Source organism: Mandrillus leucophaeus, unplaced genomic scaffold, assembly GCF_000951045.1.
Source record: "Mandrillus leucophaeus isolate KB7577 unplaced genomic scaffold, Mleu.le_1.0 Scaffold619, whole genome shotgun sequence".
Classification (NCBI taxonomy): Eukaryota; Metazoa; Chordata; class Mammalia; order Primates; family Cercopithecidae; genus Mandrillus; species Mandrillus leucophaeus.
The window spans coordinates 1,243,475-1,266,049 of record NW_012106686.1 but is presented as its reverse complement, the minus strand read 5'-3'; the positions used below and the strand labels follow the sequence as shown (position 1 = coordinate 1,266,049).

At 37.8% G+C, this 22,575-nt stretch overlaps 1 protein-coding gene across 6 annotated transcripts in view; it reads right to left on the bottom strand.

Moving 5' to 3' along the window:
- CNOT4 (CCR4-NOT transcription complex, subunit 4) overlaps positions 1–22,575 on the bottom strand; it is a 142,444-nt gene that overhangs the window by 72,354 nt on the left and 47,515 nt on the right. For all 6 annotated transcript variants that reach the window (XM_012000121.1, XM_012000123.1, XM_012000122.1 and 3 more), the window contains exon 2: positions 3,546–3,811. In XM_012000121.1, coding sequence (XP_011855511.1) covers positions 3,546–3,719 — 174 coding nt within the window. In that variant the 5' untranslated portion in view covers positions 3,720–3,811. The remainder of the gene's footprint in view (positions 1–3,545; positions 3,812–22,575) is intronic.

Genomic DNA, 22,575 nt, shown 5'->3' with positions numbered 1-22,575 from the left:
CATAATATTTATCTTGCGCTATGCTGAGCATATTCTCTGGCAAGACTAGGCCAGGTCTCAGACTCCAAGACTCTCTGCTGCCTGCAATAAAAAGTCTGGTGACCAGGAGACCAAGGAGAGGTTCTAGGATATGTGATTAAGTCAACAAGAAACCAAAAAATTATTCCTGGCCTAATAACAATAACCATCTCAGCTAAAGATTTAACTTGGAGACCCTAAAAGGAGGTTGTCTTAGACCTCTGTAATCTGGATTTCTTTTTTCTGTAACTGTTGGAAAGTTTTAGTGCTTATCCTTAGACAATCTTTTATCTTTTCAATTCATGATCTTATCCAGTCTCATGATACTATAAATAACATACAATATGCTAACTGACCCCCAAATCTTTATCTCCATACCAGAATCTTACCTGAAATCCAGAAATGTACATTCATTCAACTGTCTACGCAATATTTCCACTTAGATTTCTAAGAGGAATCTCATACTTAACATGTCTAAAACTGAGTTTCTGATCTTCTCAAATATCTATTCCTGGTGAAGTCCTTCCCATTTCAGTTTATGGCCATTCTCTACTTTCAGGTGTTCAGTCAAAACCTTGCAGTCATCCTCAACTCTCCATTTGTTTGTATAGTGGTTCATGAATAATAAAGTTCATGAATCTTTGCATATGTGAAAATGTTTTATTATGCCTTTACACATTAATAAAATTGAGAGCTCTCCTTTCAAAGTTACGTTCCCTCAAAATTTGGGAAAATAAATTTATCAATTAGTTTATTTTCTATAATTGTAAAATGAAAATACTGGTATTAATTTTAGCCTTGTTCTTTTGTATTCTAAATATTTATCTCTCACAAGCTTTTAAAGTTTTCCCTTTATTCCAGATGTTCTAAAATTTCACAATTACATAAACAGATATTGATCTTTTTCAGTCATCTTGCTTCAAACTCACAGGGTCTTTCTAATCTAAGAGGAATTTTCTTCTATTAGTTCTTTGATTATTTCTTCCTATTCATTTTTAGTTCACTCCTCTGAGACTGCTCTCAGCAGAGATTAGAACCTGTGGATCTATGTTGCTTTTCTTTCATGCTTTCAATTTTTTCTCGTTACATTATATTCTTCAATAAAAACTCACTCAGCACAAGCTTCCAATTTACCAATTTGCTCTTAAAATGTTGCTTTTCAGGCCATCTATAAGCTTTTTCAAGATCTCTCTAATTGGTTCTTTTCATAAGGAAATATAGTCTTTCTACATGAATATGCCATTCTCTCTTTCCTTTCTGAAAGGTACCAATGATAGTTTTAAATGTCTTTCTGTTTTGTTTCCTGTGTTAGGATCTTCTATTTACTGATTTTTGTGCTTCTCTTTCATGATGTTGGTTTTCCTCAAATCTGTGTTAATTCTTTGCTTTTGTACATCTTTACATGTGAGAATCCTGGTAATCTGCCTGTAAATGCTATTTCTGTTTACTGCAAGATTCTCCTTTGTGACTGTAGCAAAGACATATTGCTAGACAGGTAATCTGCTAGGCATAGAAGCTCCTAGTTCCTCCAGAATGCTTCCATTAACCTTAAGGCTCTGATTCAAATTTATAATCACTGTTTTAATTAGAGGGCATCTGTCTCTGCTACATGGTACAAAAAAGGGGGTAGGCCCATAAGGCTGCTCTGAGACCATACTCGACCAACTACACTGATATGTTTCCTAGGATCCTGAGGCTCTGTCATTCCTTTTTTTTTTTTTTTTAAGCAGTTTTCTCTTGAGCTGATCTAATGCTTCCTCCTTGAAATTGATTCCAACATCCTTCTTGTCTTTCAGAGATTCCTCACACTTTCTGGTATTCCCAGGACACCCTTTTATTCATATCAAGTGTTGCTAAAGTTATACTGTTTTTACCTTTAAAATCTTTTTTTTTTTTTTAACTTTCTAAGGACTTGAAGTAATTTTAGGTAATCTCATAAGACTGAAATGGTTTTCTTTGTAATTTCCCCAAATAACTTATTTTTCTCTAATGACAATTTAATAATTGGTCCTTTTAAGGTGACTTCGTAACATCCCAAAGGGGAAAAAAAAAGAAAAGAAAAAGATAAACACATGAAGCCAACAAATTTACAATCCTTAGAGTCTTGGGCAATCCTGAAAGTCATTACTTCTGATGAAATAGTTCAATATGATTGTCTTCTTATGGAAAGACTGGGAACCAATTTCTAAAATATAATTGTTTAAAATTCATAAACAAAAATTTATATAGATTTTGCCCAAAGCTAATGTTAGGGTTTTCATTTACCTTTCCATTCACATTTCTTAAACTATATTAACTATGTGAAATATTACATATGCAAATTATATACACACATTATATATGTTATATATACAATATATGTGTAACTATATAAATGTATAAACTACATTAACATTGAAATAGACCTAACTTTTTATTCATATAATACATATACATACCCACTGGATTAATCTTTAAAATCTAATGATAAATAAACAATGCACCGCCTTCTGAGATTTACCGCAAATTCTCAGATAAGAAAACTGAGAGGTAGATTATTTTTTAAATTTTAGATATCTAAAGCACATTTCAGCTTTCTCAAAATTTGACAGTAATGAACACAAGAGGTCTTTGAAATGGGTAACTAGAAAATAAAGTTGAAATTATACAAACATTAAAGAAAAGGCAAATTCCATAATAAAGTGGCAGATATTTGCATTAATCTCTAAGGTCACAAATAAAGTCCTTCAAAATACATATGCAGCAGTCCTACCTATCCTGGTAGTTAATTCACTATACTGTAATTGTGTTGCTGGTGCTTATCAAAACAATAAAACTCACAGAATATTAAAAATAACAGATTTTTAAAGTTAGGAGGGGCTTTTCAATAATACAATAGTTCAGAATGGACTATATAGACTCAAAAGACATATCTGAATTCCAAACTTCCTACCTACTACTCACAAGTTGATGACTCTGGATAAGTTCTCTAAGCTCCTGTTTCCTTGAGTGTAAAATGGGAATATCAATACCAGCCTAAAATTGCTGTAAGGGCTCAAGAAATGAGCAATTATTATCTTCTGAACCAGGATTTCTCTGTCATTTTAACCCTCTTTAGTAAACATCTTCTCTCTTATTTTGTATTAGAAAATTGAAGTGAATTTCCTCCCACATGTAATATAACATGTTTTTCTAATTTCATGCAACCCTATCCAAATCCATTACCTCTCTATTCTTAATTTTCTTAAGCAGTAAGCATCCCTGACCATGTCTTTCTCCTCGGATAAAAACAACAACAAACTAAAGGCCAATCAGAGAGGTTACATGACTTTACAAAGATCATACAGCTAGTAAACAAAGCCAAGACATGGCCCTGACTCACAGTGCAGTGTTCTTTCCACCTTATTATGTCTTAAAATAATATACATGATAAAATAAGATAATCAGGTGAGGTTTGCACAGTCTTTTAAATTCACTTGCTCATATACATGACAGGAAAAACTATACAATTAAAACAAATCACTGTGAAGTTATTTTGAAGTATTTACCTTTCTACATGCAGGACAAAGCCCATTTTCATCAGTGCGAATTCGATGCCAACAAAATCGGCAAATCTGGTAGCCACAGGTGCAAGGGAAAAAGTTGATATCATCTATCTCCAAGGGCTCCATGCAAAGAGGGCACTCCACAGGGTCTTCCTTCGCGTCAGGACTGCGAGACATCTTCACGTTTATTAAACAGCAGCAAAAGTTTATAATAATTTAAGGGAGAAGGAAGTTCAGCACTGAAAGCTAAAATGTAGGACTCTGACGACCTGCATGAGAAGAAACAAAATACATTGTTTACTACTGGAAAAATGGCACAGTCAACAATTAAGAGTCATACTGTCAAAAAAGTTGAAAAAACTGACTGAGCAACTACTGTTATCAACCTGAAATGGCTTTGAGAATGGATTTCTGAAAATTTTTGAATACCAAAACAAAAGGCCTGGCATCATTAATATTTTAGATTCAATGTAAGTATAAAAGAAGTTCCTTTTTTCTTGATAAAACATTTAGTACTAGCCTATAGCACTAATCGTAACACATTTTAGGGGAATAAATAAGGTAAAACTGCACTCTTAACTGTCTCATCTTTGACCTAAAACCTAGTAATATTGCCACATAACTAGAAGACTATTACACTATTCTGAAGTTTGTCACAATTTATAAAACGAATCAAATGAAAACAAGAGACCTCGGTCATCTACAGTTACATGTTAACATCAAACTCTTGACACAGAAAATATAGGTTAAAACTCAGAAAAACTAGGATGCCACAGAACCATAGACCTTAACTATACAACTAATTACGTAATAATATGCCAATGAAAACTTCTGAAAAACATGTGTTAAACAAAAGTACTCCTATGGTAATACTACAAAAAACCTACAAGAAATAGGAAGAAAGAAGGGAACAAATAGACCTTCATATCACAAACACTTTTTGAAAAGTTAAAAAACATAACTTTTTAGATTATGGGGAGTTTTAAATTTTCAGGTAACAGTTTAGGCTAAAGTCACTGTTAGATTAAAAGGTTAAGTTGAAATCACCATTTTAAGTTAAAATCTGAGAGCCTGCAAACTAATCTATAATTCTATAGTAATCCCACCAAAATCATGGTGGTAATTTTTCACATAATTGGACAAACTGATCCTAAAGGTTACATACAAGAATAAATGCATGAGAATCATTTTGAAGCTTCTGGGGGAAAAAGTGGGAATTTGCCCTATCACATACTAAATTATACTATAAAGCTACAGTAATTTAAATAATTTCCTATTAGTATAAAAATAGACAAAAGAGCAAAGAAACTAAACAATCTAGATATAGCTGGGTACAGTGGCTCATGACTGTAATCCCAGCACTTTGAGAGCCCAAGGCAGGAGGATCACTTGAGGCCAAGAGTTCAACTCCAGCCAGGAGTTCAAGACCAGCACAACATAGCAAAGCCCCCATGTCTATAACAAATTTTAAAATTAGCTGGGCACGGTGGTGCACATGGTGGTGTAATCCTAGCTACTTGGGAGGCTTGAGGCAGGAGGATCGCTTGAGCCCAAGAGTTCAAGGTTGCAGTGAGCTATAATTGTGCCACCGCACTCCAGCATGGGTGACAGAGTGAGACCCCGTCTCAAAATTAGAAAAATCTAGAAACAGACTCATGAATTTATGAGATTTTAATATTTGATAAAATGTATAACTCAAGTTGGGAAGGCTGGACCATTTCATAAACAGTGATGGGACTCTGGGCTATCCATTTGAAGAAAAAAATAGTATATAATTTAATACTGCAATTTAAAAAAATCCCAAATGATCTAGTGATCAATAAATTATTGAAGTGTTAAAGAAAAAAAAAACAGAATTTTTTTTTTTTTTAATCTTGGGATACAAAAGGCCTTCATAAGCAAAACAAAAATTCACAAGTCATAAAAGGAGGCAATCAACTAATCAACTTAGCAACATGGGAAGAAGAAAATATAAATAAAATTGAAGATAAGCATCAGAGTAAAAGATACGTTTGCTACATATAAAGAAAAGCTAATGTTCAGAATGTATTAAAGAAATCCTACAAAGCAGTAAGACAAAGACAAGTTTAAAAAAAAAAAGAGAGACAAGAAAACGGTAAGTAGTTCACAGAAGAATTACAAGTGATTAAAATACATGAAAAAAAATGATCAATCTCTTTAGTTAACAGCCAGGTAACTTCTTTTTTTTTTTTTTTTTTTTTAAACCCCATCTAGCCTGTCAAAGAAGCTAGTTTTTACCCAAAGTAGAGAAGTAGAGAGGATCAATGATCTAGTCCCTCTTTCAAAAGAGGAAATGGGAACACATTACTTTGCCTTAAGTTACACACTTATTAGTACAGCCTGGATTCCTTCTATGAAGTTTTAGCCCTAGATAATCTGTGCTCTTAACCACTCCCTTATACCACCTCCTAACTAAGAATCAATCCTACATAAATAGTGACACCAACATAGCCAAGTGTTTGGCTACGTTCTACAGCATTATAAGAGTAGAAAACTGCAGGCCGGGTGTGGTGGCTCACACCTGTAATCCCAGCACTTTGGGAGGCCGATGCAGGTGAATCACAAGGTCAAGAGATCGAGACCATTCTGGCCAACATGGTGAAACCCTGCCTCTACTAAAAATACAAAAATTAGCTGGGCATGGTGGCATACGCCTGTATTCCCCGCCACTTGGGAGGCTGAAGCAAGAGAACTGCTTGAACCCAGGAGGCGGAGGTGGCAGTAAGCCGAGATCGTGCCACTGCACTCCAGCCTGGTGACAGAGCAAGATTCTGTCTCAAAAAAAAAAAAAAAAACAAAGGGGGCGGGGTAGAAAGCTGCAAACAGTATACTGTCCATTAATAGGAAAATCATTAAGTAATTATGATATAAGGTACGTTGATCAGAATGTCTATTCTAGTTATACTTTTTAAAGAACAGCAAGTATGAATATACAATTACTTTCATAAAAATATACAAACCCTGCATGTGTATATATTTAATTTATTTCACTAAGAAAATAGACATATGGAGGTTTAGACAACAAAATGTTGTTATTTCACAAAAGACAAAATGGAGTTAGGAGACTACTAATTTTTTAAAGAAAAATCCATGTTCTCTAAATTGCTGCAAAAAATGTATTTTTTTCACAATTCAAATGGCCCTTTAAAAAAAGAGGAAAATTGTTTTCATTTCCTTTAGAAAAATTAAATTACTTCTCACTTTTGCTAATAATTAGAAGAAAAATACAATGAAATAGTGTCTTCTTGTGAATCTATATTTCAAAACAAAATTAAAAAAAAAAAAAAGAAATGCCCAGATTTGCCACTATCACTTTTCAGCATATATACAGTTAGGAGTTTAAAGCTGACTTCTAATAGGTCCTCCAACTTTAAACATCCCAAAACTGTACCTGTAGAAAACACAGACTCAAATATAGGTTCCAATAACAGAAAAGTAAACTGAAATAATCAAAGGGTGCTATCTACACTTCTAATACCTTTGATTCTAAGATATCATTTATTTAACTACAGGTTATTAGAGTTTTAGTGAAGCAATTTATGGAATGTTGGGAAGGAAACAATACATTGGGGCTTATGAACAGAAAAGCTTTCTAGAAGGTAAATTACTATAAATAAAAAATGATATACTGAGGTTTTGCTTTTTGATTGTTTCTATCTGCTTTTTAATTTTAAAAAAGCTTACAAGAATATATATCTTTCAGTTTAGTAGGAGGTTTAGAGGAACAAAAAGGGTCAAAGGAGCAAGAAATCCTTCAGATAGTTAACACAAAAGTAAGTACATTTGTGCACTTCTAGCACCATGGAGAGAAGCCACAGAAGCCGGCTGCCAAAAGTAATCTCATAAATAGTAAAAGGTAGGAGGAGGGTAGTCTGATGTGGTAGAACACTGCAATACAAGGTCAAAGAGTTGACTGACTCATCTCTTTCACAAAGTAACTATATGATCTTGGATAAGAAATTCAAAAGCTCTAGAATTTGATGTACTCATCTGAATAATGAAGAAACACAAACTTCTAGGAAATTTCAAGTATAGAGCAATTTCCTAAATGTATTATAGTACCCCTTTGAACTAAGCTTTTACAATAAGCTTTGAAATTGACTCTCCAAAATACCCTTGCCCAAATTTTCATTTAGAGAATAATTTTACTTCATAAGCCAGACAACTAATATTAAAATTAAAACTAAAAAGGCCGGCGCAGTGGCTCATGCCTGTAATCCCAGCACTCTGGGAGGCCAAGGTGGGCACATCACCTGACGTCAGGAGTTTGAGACTAGCCTGGTCAACATGGTGAAACCCTGTCTCTACTAAAAATACAAAAAAATTACCCGAGCATGGTGGTACATGCCTGTAATCGTAGCTACTTGGGAGGCTGAAAAAGGAGAACTGCTTGAACACAGGAGGCGGAGGTTGCAGTGAGCCGAGATTGAGCCACTGCACTGCAGCCTGGGCAACAAGAGCAAAAACTTTGTCTCAAAAATAAATAACATAACATAACATAACATAACATAACATAACATAACATAACATAACATAATGAGTTGAAATAATAAGATTTAAAACATTGTAAGACATAGAAATAAAATATCTCTTTAAATGAAAAAGGCAAAAAAAGCCAATGATTTCCTGAATGGGGTGCGGAAGTCCTTAGAATTAATTTTGCAGGGGAAAAAATTATTCATTTTTAGCCATACACAGTGGCTTACACCTGCTATCCCAGCACCTTGGGAGGCCAAGGTAGCAGGACTACTTGAGCCCAAGAGTTCAAGATCAGCCTGAGCAACACAGGGAGACCTTGTCTCTATGAAAAATTTTAAAAATTAGCCAGGTATGGTGTTGTGTGCCTGTGGTCCCAGCTACTTGGGAGACTGAGGCAGGAGGATTGCTTGACCAAAGGAGGTCGTGGCTGTAGTGAGCCATGTTCACGCCACTGTACACTAGCCTGGGTGATGGAGTGAGACCCTGTCTCAACAACAATTCTGCCAGGCATGGTGGCTCACATCTGTAACTCCAGTACTTTCAGAGGCCAAGGCAGATGGATCTCTTGAGGCCAAAAGTTCAAGACCAGCCTGGGCACCATGGCGAAACCCTATCTCTACCCAAAAGAAAACAAAATTAGCTGCAGTGGTGGCGCACGCCTGTAGTCCAAGCTACTTGGGAAGCTGGGGTGGGAAGACTGCTTGAGTCTGGGAGGCAGAGGTTGCAGTGAGCCTAGATCACGCCACTGCACTCCAGCCTGGGCAACAGGGCAAGACCCTGTCGCAAAATAAACAAACAAAAAAGAATCTTTTTCATATACACGATCCAATCCTCACAAGAACACACTAAACCCTTTATAAAATATGAAACTGAAGCTAGAGTGTTAAAGATACAATTCAAAAATAGGACCCAACTTCAAAACTCATGCCCTTTCCAACATGGTAAGACAGAAGTCATGATTACTGATGTTGGAGCTATGTACACTTGGGAGTAGAGTGCAAATGCCCAAAGAATAAAACGACACTACTTTTTAAAAAGTTAAATTCTATGGCAAATTTTTACCCTGTTACTTGAGTTCTTCTCTACATCAACTGTAACTTGTAACTCTGACGTGTAATAATGCTCCTGCATCACCAAAAATCTCACATACCATGCAGTAAGTACACAAAATAAAATCACACACTCAAAATTATGTTTGAAAGTGTCTTATCACTTATAAAGTGTTGCTGTATACATGGTTTTGTGTTTAGGGTCCTGTTCAAAAGATATGTATAAGAATACATGAAAGGTTGGATGTAATGGCTCACACTCACAGTACTAGCACTTTGGGAGGCTGAGGCAGGCAGATCGATTGAGCCCAGGGGTTCCAGACCAGCCTGGGCAACATGATGAAACCCCATGTCTACAAAAATTCGCCAGGCATGGTAGTGCACACCTGTAGTCTTAGTTACTCAGGAGGCCGAGGTGGGAGGATCACCTGAGCCAGGAGGGAGAGGCTGCAGTGAGCCATGATGTGGCACTGCTGCGCTCCAGCCTAGGCGACACAGTGAAACTCTGTTTCAAAAAACAATAATACACGAGAATGTAAGGCAGTACAGCCACTACAGAAAATAGTTTGGTGGTTGCTAAACTTAGAATCAGCATATGACCCAGCAATTTCACTCCTAGGTGTATACTAAAAGAACTGAAAGGACTTGAACAGATACTTGTGCACCAGTGTTCCTAACAGTATTCTTGACAATAGCCAAAAAATGGGAAGTAATCCAAGTGTCCATCAATGGAGGGATACACAAAATGTGGTATCTCCATACCATGGAATATTAGAATATATTCAGTCATAAAAGGAATCAAATTCTGATACATGCTACAACATAAATGAACCCTGAAAACACTATGCTTTAAGTGAAATAAGCCAGTAACAAGAAGACAAATATTTTATGTTTTCACTTTTGGTTTCTAGTTTTTGAGACAGGGTCTCACTCTGTCACCCAAGCTACAGTGCAGTGAGTGGTGGGATCATAGTTCACTGCAGCCTCGCCTCAAACTTCTGGGCTTTATAAAGCAAATCCTCCCACCCCAGCCACCTGAGTAGCTGGAACCACAGGCGTGTGCCACCACACCCGGCTAATTTTTTAAATATCTATATAGATGGGGTCTCCCTGCGTTGCAAAGGCTGGTCTTGCACTCTGAGCTCAAGTGATCCTCCCACCTCGGGCTCCCAAAGTGCTGGGATTACAGGCATGAGCCACCATGACCAGCCTGATCTCACTTTTATGAGGCATCTAGAATAGACAAATTCAAAGATACAGAAAGTGGAATCAAGGTTACTAGGGGGCTGGGGGAGAAGAATGGGGAGTTATTACTTAATTGTACAGAGTTTCCGTTTGAGATGCTGAAAAAATTTCTGGAAACAGACAGTGGTGATGGTTATACAGCAAAGTGAATGTACTTAATGCCACTGAACTGCACATTTGAAAATGGTTAAAATGGTAAATGTTTATGTTTCATATATTTTGCCACAATAAAAAAGTCAAAAAAAGAAAAATATGGCTGGGTGCTGTGGCTCACGCCTGTAATCCCAGCACTTTGGGAGGCTGAGGCGGGTAGATCACGAGGTCAGGAGATCGAGACCATCCTGGCCAACACAGTGAAATCCCGTCTCTACTAAAAAATACAAAACAAAAAAAAAATTAGCCGAGCATGGTGGCAGGCGCCTGTAGTCCCAGCTACACAGGAGGCTGAGGCAGGAGAATGGCGTGAACCTGGGAGGCGGAGGTTGCAGTGAGCCAAGATTGCACCGCTGCACTCCAGCCTGGGCGACAGAGCGAGACTCCGTCTCAAAGAAAAAAAAAAAACATACATGCAATATATACATAAAATTATAAACTATATATTTTTTCTAATTAGTCTGTTCCCACTAGAATGGAAACTTTAGGAGGGCAGAAATTACCTGGTGCATCACATTCATGACAGTATACCACACAGCTACAACATGGCTTCCAGTAAATACTAAGCATTCACACATTTGATGAATACGTAAAAGAAAGAATAAATTATTTGTTACATGTCTGTTGTAAATGACAACCTTCGAAAATAAGAAACAGCACTTTAAGTTGTCCATTGTTTCTGTTAGATACATTTCACAAAGCATGTTACTTGCATGAACTATACAAAGACAGAAAACAGACTAAACAGTAGCTATCAACAGTGTGCTAAGTGAAAAAGTTTAAGTATCAGCACTAATACTTAATTTCCCCTTTTAAATTAGGTGCCAAAGTACCAACATATATCTACCATGAATATTCATATACTATAGAACTCAGGACTGTATTACCTTTAGGAAGCAAGAAAAGCTTACTTATGTTTTAGAAATCTATCTACCTAACTAACAACTTTTAAAAGCCTCTCTCATTAAAGGTTAAACTGCCGTTATACAGAAAAATCAACTATGTAGGACTGTTTACCTCTCTATCGCTTTGCTATTTATGTAGTAAAATATGTGTATTTTACTTTTCTAAGATTTAAATCAAAAGCAGCATACAAAGTATCTCATATAATTTAACATGTTCCCAGAGATAGCTGAGAATCTTTTCCCAAAGGAAGTGACTTCGTGTGCAAGAGTGTGATGTTCAAGCCTAAAGGCAATATCAAACACAAGGTTGAGTGAAAGGCATTTTGGAAGAGATTCAAACTACAGGCTAAACTGTAGGTCAGCTAGTTTACAGGTGAGAACCAGGGAATAAGACAGCTGGGATGCACCCCCCGGGTCTGAACAAATCGTATGTGCAATGACCTCAAGAGTTGTTTGGATCTGGCTAAGAAGCAATTTATGTCCTAGGGTATTGTTAAAGACAGCAGAGCAGCCAGAAATCAGTGGAGATAAAAAGCGGGGTGTGGTCAGAAAAAGAAACAGAAGAAAGCTCTGCCAAACACTGTCAGCCCAACACTGCCAGGTGCCATGAGGGCATACACAAGTCCGTGCCCCTAAGGAGCAACACCACAGGCTTAAACACTGCAAGGGGGAAACAGAAGTCACTAAAATAGGGAAAGAGAAGTCACTAAACAAATAAGCAAATAATTGTAACAAGCCCTGGAAACGAGCAGGGGGTTGAAAGATCAGTACCAAGAGTTGTTGCAATGTTTTACAAGATGTTCAGTTTCCAACATAAAATTACAAGCCATGTAAAGAAATAGGAAAGTGCTGAGCACAGTGGCTCACGCCTGTAATTCCAGCACTTTGGGAGGCTGAGGTGAGCGGATCACGAGGTCAGGAGTTCGAGAACAGCCTGGTAAATATGGTCAAACTCCATCTCTACCAAAAATACAAAAAATTAGCCGGGCGTGGTGGCATGCGCCTGTAATCCCAGCTACTAGGGAGGCTGAGGCAGGAGAACTCCTTGAACCCAGGAGACAGAGCAATTTCGTCTCAAAAAAAAAAAAAAAAAGAAAGAAGCAAAGAAACAGGAAAGTATAACCCATATACCAGAGAAAAATAAAGGCAAAAGCCACTACCTGCTAGAGCAACCAGAGGATGAATTTAACCGACTTCAAAAAGCCATTATAAATATGTCAAAAGAACTAAAGGATACCATAACTGCAGAAGGAAGGTATAATGACAGTATCACAACAAATAGACAATATCGATAAAGAGACATTATTAAAAAGAACCAAACGGAAATTCTGGAGTTGAACACTGAGTAGAAAAAATCACTAGAGGAGCTCAAAAGTACATTTGAACTGGCAGAAAAAAGAACTGGCAAACTTGAAGACAGACTGATAGAGATGATGCAATCCAAAGAATAGAGAGGGAAAAAAAAGAGTGAAAAAAATACAAAGCCTCAGACAAACATGAAACATCATTAAGCACATGAATGGGAGTAGTAAACGGACAGGAGAGAGAGGAAAAGGGAAAGAAAAACTATCTTAAGTAATAACGACTGTATAAAAATGAAGAACTACAGGTAACAACACAGATGAATCTCACAAACATAATTTGAGCAAAAACAGCAAGACAAAGTATATGATGCTGGTCATGTAAATTTCAACAAAAGAAACTATATTTTAGGGATGCACATAAAGGTAATAAAAGTCATGATAGTGAGTGCCTCTAAGGAAAGGGAGAGGATTTCAAATGGCAAGGGGTATATGGGAGGAGGAGGATTCTGAGGTACGTGAAATATTCTGCTTTTGACCTCGGAAGAGTCCACAAAGATATCCACTTTATAATGAAACTGTACATGTTTTACATGTTTCTGAATATATGTATATTTCCTTTTTCAAAGTTTTAAAAGAAAGAGATACTAGCTGCAAATTTCCAAGAATTGGTTAAAAGTAATCCCTAGACCCAGAAAGTACAACATACCCAAGTGGGATCAATAAGCCCACATCCAGACACAAAGTGGTAAAATTGCAGAACACTAGACAACAAGAACCATAAAAGAAGCCATAAAGAAAGAACCCTTCACCCAATGGAATGATCATTAGAGTAACAGCAAGTAACAGCAAGGAAGCCAGAAGGCAGTGATGTATCTTCAGGATATGAAGAGAAAATAACTGTCAACCTACAACTGAGTGCACCTAGGAAATAACAACCCTGAAAAATGAGAGTAAAATTATAAAAAGACATTTCAAAGACAACTGAAAAGACTTTGATGTGGACTAGGTGTTAGACGACGTTAAGGAATTACTGCTAATTTCATTAGGAATGAGAATATTGTGGGTTTTTTTTTTTTAACCTCTTCTCTAGGAGACACATTCTGGAGTATTTACAGACTTCATGATAGGATATTCCAGCAGGAAAGAAGACACAGAGAAGTAAAGAGACCCCTCTTTAAACATCAAATGATAAAATATCAATAACAGGAAACTGAGGAATGGAAATACTGGATTTCATCATAATATTTGTTCTACTTTCATGTATGCTTAAAAACTTTCATGATAAACAGCTAAAAATAGGCACAGTGGCCAACACGTGCAATCTCAGCTACTTGGGAAACTGAGGCAGAAGAATCACTTAAGCCCAGGAGTTCAAGGCCAGCCTGGGCAACATAGTAAGACCCTGACTCAAAAAGAGAAATGAGGCTAAATTAAAAATCAAATAAACAAAAACAGGCAATTTACCAGTAAAAGGCTTCCACTAATGAAACTTCTGAAGATGTTTTTTAAGAAGGAGGAAAATGATCCAGGAGGACAGTCAGAAATTGTTTTTTTCTGTTTGTTTGTTTGTGGAAGGGTCTCACTCTTTTCGCCCAGGCTGGAGTGCAGTGGCACGATCTCGGCTCACTGCAACCTCTGCCTTCTGGGTTCAAGGGATTCTCCTGCCTCAGCCTCCCAAGTAGCTGGGATTACAGGTACACACCACCACACCTGGCTAATTTTTGTACTTTTGGTAGAGATGGGGTTTCACCATGTTGAACAGGCTGTTCTCAAACTCCTGGCCTCAAGTGATCCGCCTGACTCAGCCTCCTAAAGTGCTGTGATTACAGGCGTGAGCCACTGTGCCCAGCCACAGTCAGAAATTGAAGGGATGGTAAAGAAAGATGTGGTAAAAATGTGGGTAAACTGAATCACACATTTCTCTATAAAATAACAACAATGTCTAATTTGTTAGATTTAAAAAGGATAAAATGTCTGTTAGGAGGGGAGTGACATAACATAAACTGCTCTAAGGTCCAACTTTAAGAGTAACACGAGGCCGGGCGCAGTGGCTCACGCCTGTAATCCCAGCACTTTGGGAGGCCAAGGCGGGCGGATCACGAGGTCAGGAGATCGAGACCATCCTGGCTAACTCGGTGAAACCCCGTCTCTACTAAAAATACAAAAAATTAGCCGGGTGTGGTGGCGGGCACCTGTAGTCCCAGCTACTCGGGAGGCTGAGGCAGGAGAATGGCGGGAACCCAGGAGGCGGAGCTTGCAGTGAGCGGAGATCGGGCCACTGCACTCCAGCCTGGGCGACAGAGCGAGACTCCCTCTCAAAAAAAAAAAAAAAAAGAGTAACATGAATGGTTGAGAGGTCGAGGCATAAAAATAACTTGAACCCAGGAGGCAGAGGTTGCAGTGAGCTAAGATCACGCCACTGCACTCCAGCCTGGGTGACAAAGTGAGACTGACTCAAAAAGAAAAATAAGACCCTCCAAAAAAAGAAGGTAAAAAAAGAGTAACATGAATGGTAAAATTTCAAGGGTAATCACAAATCCTCTATGATCTACTAACCCCACCTCTGTATGACTGCCTTAGAGAAACAGTTGCACATCTGTATGAGTACAAGCAATTGCAGGAATGTTTTGCAATAGCAAAAAATTGGGACTCCCAATGTCTATCAATAGGAAAGGCTAAGTTACTGTATACCAATAAAATGAAATAAAGCAGTTCAAAGAACTAAATCTGGACATACTAACGTACTGAATGAAAAGAAAACTAATTGTAGGTACTGTATAACAGTTGTGTTTTGTTTTGTCTTGTTCGTTTGTTTGAGACAATCTCATTCTGTACCCCAGGCTGGAATGCATGGTGTGATCTTGGCTCATTGCAACCTCCACCTCCCAGATTCAAGCGATTTTCATCCCTCAGATTCCCTAGTAGCTGGGATGCACCACCACACCTGGCTAATTTTTGTATATTTAATAGAAACAGGGTTTCGTCATGATAGACGGGCTGGTCTCGAACTCCTGGACTCAAGTGATCTGCCTGCCTTGACCACCTCAAAGTGCTGGAATTACAGGCATGAGCTACCACACCCAGCCAACTGTTTTTACACTAAAAAAGAAGTCATACATGTTCTCTACATACGTACAGGATAAGCAAAACCTTAGGGGGAAAAAATGACATATAAACTGATAATAGTGATTACCGTTAGGAAAATAAAGAAGGGAATGGGAGCAATCAGAAACCTGAACTTTATCTATGTGTTTTTGCAAAAAGACTATTTACGTATTTCTTCTATAATAGCAATTAATTTTTAAAGGATAAGTTTTTAAAGAGTATTAGACTTTTAATCCTTTGAGTGCAAAGACTGTGCCTATTTTATTCAACACTGTACCATAGACATATGCAAATATTATATGCTCCCAAAACTGTACATAGAGTATCGCAGAGAGACGCATAAAAGAGTGATTCAGGCTGGGTGCAGTGGCTTGCAGCTGTAATCCCAGCACTTTGGGAGGCTGAGGACGGAGGATCACCTGAGGCTAGGAGTTCAAGACCAGCCTGGGCAACATAGCAAGACCCTATTAGTACAAAAAATAGCTGGGCATGGTGGAGCACACCTGTAGTGCCAGCTACTGTGGAGGCTGAGGCAGAAGGATCGCTTGAGCCCAGGAGTTCAAGGCTGCAGTGAGCTATGATCACGTCACTACACCCTAGCCTGGGTGACAAGAGTGAGAACCTGTCTCTAAAAGAGGAATAGTAATAAAAGAGTATATCAAAGGACATATAAGAAAATAGGGACAGGCATGGTGGCTCATGCCTGTCCCAGCACTTTGGGAGGCCAAGGCAGGTGGATCACCTGAGGTCAGGATATCGAGACCAGCCTGGCCAACATGGCAAAACCCTGTTTCTACTAAAAATACAAAAATTAGCCGGGTGTGGTGGCATGCACTTGTAATCCCAGCTACTCAGGAGGCTGAGGCAGGAGAACTGCTTGAACCTGGGAGGCAGAGGTTGCAGTGAGCTGAGATTGTACCACTGTACTCCAGCCTGGGCAACAAGAGCGAAACTCCATCTCAAAAAAAGAAAAAGAAAAGAAAATAGAGTGTCTGTCACTGAGTAGAGGGCTAGAGGTAGTTTGTTTTCTTTCTTTTATTTTCCAATCTTTAGAAATGAACATTTATAATGAGAAAAACTGTATTAAATTAGTTGAAATTTTAAGTATAACGGACAACAAAAAGGGACAATAGAGTGATTGATGAGATGAAAAACTTCTGAATGTATAATTAGAGATTAGCATCAGTATGTTTCCTATTAATTTAATGCTCTCTCAGGAGGAGGCTAGGAGTTTATGAAATTAAAGGCTACACCTGATGAAAGTGTTATTAATATGTAAAATCAAATCTGCACAAAAATCAAAGCTGAGACTAATTAGTGTCCTAAATAATTCTCTACCACACTTGTGAAGGTTGTCAAGAAAAGGAATTGCCTATATCAATTTTATTTTCAACTGAAAAAAAAACAGTTTTATTTGGGGGAAAAAGTATCTGATAGGGTATAACACCTTTAAAGTTTGTAAGGACTTATCCAGAAACCTAATTAAAACAAAAGGATCCAGGTATTACAAGCTTAAAACCCTTCTAGTCTGTCTGGACTCATAAATGAGTCTTTTTAGAGATACTTCTGTACATCAGTTTACAGTATAACACTAGTAACGGACAAAACAGAAAAAATTAATCCAAGGAGAAACACTAAACTGAAAATGAAGTGCAAGACTCAGTCTTAGTCAGTCAATGTTTTTTTTAAGCTCACGTTTATTAGCCTGGTTAAATGCAACCACTTCTTTAGCCAAACTGTCATCTAGTCACTTAGATTCTACTACCTCCTAAATTCTAACCCCAGGTGGCATGCTGCTAATCTTATGTTCCTTGCCCACCAAGAGCTCTCTCTCAGTGTACCTGTCTCAAACTTCATTCAGGAACATCCTGTCACCACTTCTGTACTTCCACTTCATGGAAAGCAGTGATTCATATGGAAGTCCACCGTTTCGGTGTTTGGGTCTAGGTGGGGCATAAGGGGACATGGAGGAAGGGTACAGTAAGACAGAATTCATAAAGGAGTGCAGATAACAGGTATCTGGGTAAATAATGATTTTTAAATGAAAGAAAACGATTTTTGAAAATAAAAACAAAAGTAAAACAACCTTATGTATGAGTATTTTCCTGGAATTGTTTTTTATATATATTATATATAATATATAACATATATAAATATATAACATATATAGATACAAATATATATACACATATATATATATATGCTGATACAGCAGCTCATGCCTGTAATCTCAGCACTTTGGAGGCCAAGGCAGGTGGATCGCTTGAGCTCAGGAGTTCAAGACCAGCCTGGGCAATATGGCAAAACTCTATCTCTATAAAAAAATACATATATATATTTGATTTCTAGATATGCTACCATGCAGTCATCTGGGATAAAATTAAATAACAAATACTTTTAAGGGGCCTAAAATACAGAAATATGGCTATTAATTCTTCTTTAAAAGGAAGAAAAAATTTAATGTTTTAATGCTTGTTCCTCCCTAATCTCCATGTGTGCCTCACTTCTATTATGACTCAGTAAAGCCTAGAATGGTAACCGTTTTACACCACAAAACTAAAATAGTACAGTCAAGTGTCCTCTGGTCCACATACAACTAGTTCATTCCTGTTTCCAATAGAAAATGTTAACCAAATTACTATTACCATAGAAATCTCACAGAGAACGTATGTGTCAGAATGTTTTCAAGAATAAAACAAGGCCAGGTACAGCAACTCATGCCTGTAATCCCAGCACTTTGGGAGGCCAAGGCAGGTGGATCGCTTGAGCTCAGGATTTCAAGACCAGCCTGGGCAATATGGTGAAACCCTATCTCTATAAAAATAAAAAACAAACAAATAAATTTTTAAAAAATTAGCCAGGCACGGTGCTGTGCACCTGTGGTCCCAGCTACTTAGGAGGCTGAGGCAGGAGAATCACTTGAGCCTGGGAAGTAGAGGTTGCAGTGAGCCAAGATCATGCACTCCAGCCTGAGTGACAGGAGTAAAAGCCTGTCTCAAAGAAAAATTAAAAAAGTAAATAAGTAAAAATAAAAAGGAGCTTGAGACCAGCCTGGGCAACGTGGTGAAACTCCAATCTCTACAAAAAGTCCAATAATGAGCTGGGTGTGGTGGCATGTGCCTGTAGTCCCAGGGTGCTGAGGCATAAGAATCACTTGATCCGGGGAAGAGGAGGTTTTAGTGAGCCGAGATCATGCCACTTCACTCCAGCCTGTGTGACAGAGTGACAATGTCTCAAAATAAAATAAAATAAAATAAAACAAAACATTCTATAAACATAAAGGACCACTGATACACAACACTAGGTCCATTACAATTGTGGAAAACAAACTGGTCAGCCACAGTGGCTCATACTCGTAATCCCAGCACTTTGAGAGGCTGAGGCAGGAGGATTACATGAAGCCAGGAGACCAGCCTGGACTACAAAGCAAGGCCCCATGTGAAAAAAGGACAGCACAGGACAGGAAGAGAAAGAAATAATAGCCAGGTGAGTGGTGTGTGTCTGTAGTCCCAGCTACCTGGGAGGCTGAGGTGGGATGATCACTTGAGCCAAGGATTTCAAGGCTGCAGTGACCTAGGATCATACCACTGCACTCCAGCCTGGGGAAGAGAGCAAAATCCTGTTCTCCTAAAAAAAAAGCTATGTGGGGGAAAAAAAGCTTTAAATTCATATAGCAATGCCAACCAATTCAACCAACTGAAAGGCTGTGCTTTGAATATAGAAAATAATGGTCAATACATATATGGGTGCTAGTTTTACTCATCTTGAAATTGCACATAAATATATTCTATACACATTTTAAAAACAATTTCAAAATAAAAGTCTAGCATCCAACTGTGGACAAAGGAATTTATTTATTTTGCAACCAAAATGGTCTATTTAAATAAATATATACTTTAAATGACTTCAGGAAATTTAAGCCCATAGGTTTAAAAAAAAAAGACTAAGGTCAGGCACTGTGGCTCAGGCCTATAATCCTAGCATTTTGCGAGGCTGAGGCGGGCAGATCACTTGAGGCCAGGAGCTCAAGAACAGCCTGGCCAACATGGTGAAACCCCATCTCTACTAAAAATAAAAAATCAGCTGGGCGTGGTGGTGCATGCCTGTAGTCTCAACTATTTGGGAGGCTGAGGCACGAGGTGAACCTGTGAGGTGGAGGTTGCAGTGAGCCAAGATTGTGCCACTGCACTCCAGCCTGGGCAACAGAGCAAGACTGTCTCAAAAAAAAAGACTAAAACATATAAGTGTGTAATATCTGAGAACAGGATATTCTGTTTACTGAACTGTGGGATGGAAACTCACTTACACCACTGCCATCTTAGAAAGTAAAACCCCCATTTAAAAATGTAACATTGACGAAAACAGAAGAGAATCTAGAGATTAGGAAACATTTTTGTTGAAGGGCGAAACAGTAAATATCTTATGCTTTACTGGCCATTCAAACTGTTAAAATTACTCAACTCTACTGCTTAAATGCAAAGGCAGTCACAGGCTATACACAAATGAGTAAGCATGGCTGTATTCCAATGAAACTATCTATGGACATTGAAAACTGAATTTCACTTAATTTTCTCATATTACAAAATACTGATTTTTTAAAATTATTTTTTCTACCATTCTCTCATGCCTCACAAAAACAAGCAACAGGAAGGATTTCTGCAGTGGGATGCAGTTTACCAATCTCTGCTCTGGTCTAAACCAACAAGGAAACCTCATAATTGACCGTAAGTCTAAATCCTAGACCTCTTTCCAATCTTTTTCTCTTATACTTCTCCCTGAAGAAATCTTTTGACTACATATTAGGCAAACAGTTTCTCTCTATTCTAAGGATGTACTTGTATAAGCTGTGGTATATAATATGAAATATAATCACCCGTCAGTATCCTTGGAGGACTTGTTCCAGGATCTCCCCACCTTCTATGGATACAAAAATCAGAGGAAGCTCAAGTCCCTTATATAAAATGATTTACTATTTGCACATAACATACGCAATCCTCCCATTTACCTTAAATCATCTCTAGATTACTTATAATACTCAGTAAATGCTATATAAACAGTTACTGTAACAGAGTTTTTTATTTGTATTTTTTTATTGTCTCCGCCCCAGCCCCGAAAATTGTCCATCCATGGCTGGATGAATCCACAGATACACAAGGCCAACTGTATACACAGGGTTCAGTACTATCTGCGGTTTCAGGCAATCGCTGGGGGTCTTAGAACGTATCACCCATAGATAAGGGAGGACTACCGTGTAAGATGGGAAAAGAAGTAAAACTAGTCTTTATTTGCAGATTACATGATTTTGTACATAGAAACCCCAAAATAACAGAAAACTACTATAACTACTAATTTAGCAGGATCACTGGCTATAAAACCAATATACAAAAATCCACTGTATTTCGAAATACTAGCAACATGCAATGGAAACAAAGTAAAATCGTAATAACACTTAAACAGCATCAAATAAAACATCAAATATCAAGGAATAAATTTAATGAGATGTGAAACACATTTACATTAACCCACAAAATACTAGAGAGAGAGGAGAAAGAAGACTGGATGTTGGCGACAACAGGGAGCATACATTTGTAAAAAGTCAGTATTATCTAACCGTACTTCAGTAATACACAGTGAAAGGAAAGGACGGGAAGGGAAGGGAAGACAAAGGTAAAGAGAAATAGAAGGAAGAAATGTTATTTGAGGCTTAATTTTATGATCTGGCTAAGTCAAAATCTGTATCTGAAAGTAACACCAATGCATGCTTTTGTGGAAAGAAGTGTTCTCTATGATACACAATGTCTCACATTGTAAGGGATATACCTTAAAATAGTACTATTTCCTTTGGGTGACTAACAGAAATGTCATTATTACATGCTCAGCCTGTTTAAACTTCAATAATAATAAATTACTAGGACTTTGAGATAAGTTCTATTTTAATTTTTCCAAAAATTTGTAAGTTTCAATAGCGTTTCCAGGCTTCTAATACTATTTTACATAAAATACCTGTTCTCTTTGTGACTTAAAACTCTATTCAGATTAACTTTTCCATACCCAAAAGTAAATTATTTAACTTCATTGTAAAATAATTAGCAATAGGCCGGGCGCGGTGGCTCAAGCCTGTAATCACAGCACTTTGGGAGGCCGAGACGGGCGGATCACGAGGTCAGGAGATCGAGACCAACCTGGCTAACATGGTGAAACCCCGTCTCTACTAAAATATACAAAAAACTAGCCGGGCGAGGTGGCGGGTGCCTGTAGTCCCAGCTACTCAGGAGGCTGAGGCAGGAGAATGGCGTGAAACCGGGAGGCAGAGCTTGCAGTGAGCCGAGATTCGGCCACTGCACTCCAGCTCGGGAGACAGAGCGAGACTCCGTCTCAAAAAAAAAAAAAAAAAATTAGCAATGAAATAAAAGCAACAATTAGAAAAAATATCTAAGTCGCCCAGGACTCTATACTCTAGTATATAAAGCTTTCTGTAACTATACAGATATCAAGAGCATATGTATGTGTATGTGTTTGTGTGTGTTCTGTAAAGGATCTTACTGCATACAGTTCTGGAATTTGGGTCTCCCCCACTCTTAATGCAATCAACATTTTTCCTTTGTGTAAATCACAGGTTATGACTTTCAGTGAATATTATATTCTACTACACAGATGTCCTATCATTTATTTAACCAGTCTCCTGTTACTAAACATTTGTTTCGAAGTTTTTACTACTGTAAACAACATTGTAACAAACACTCCATGTGTGTTGATTTTCTTCATTTGTATT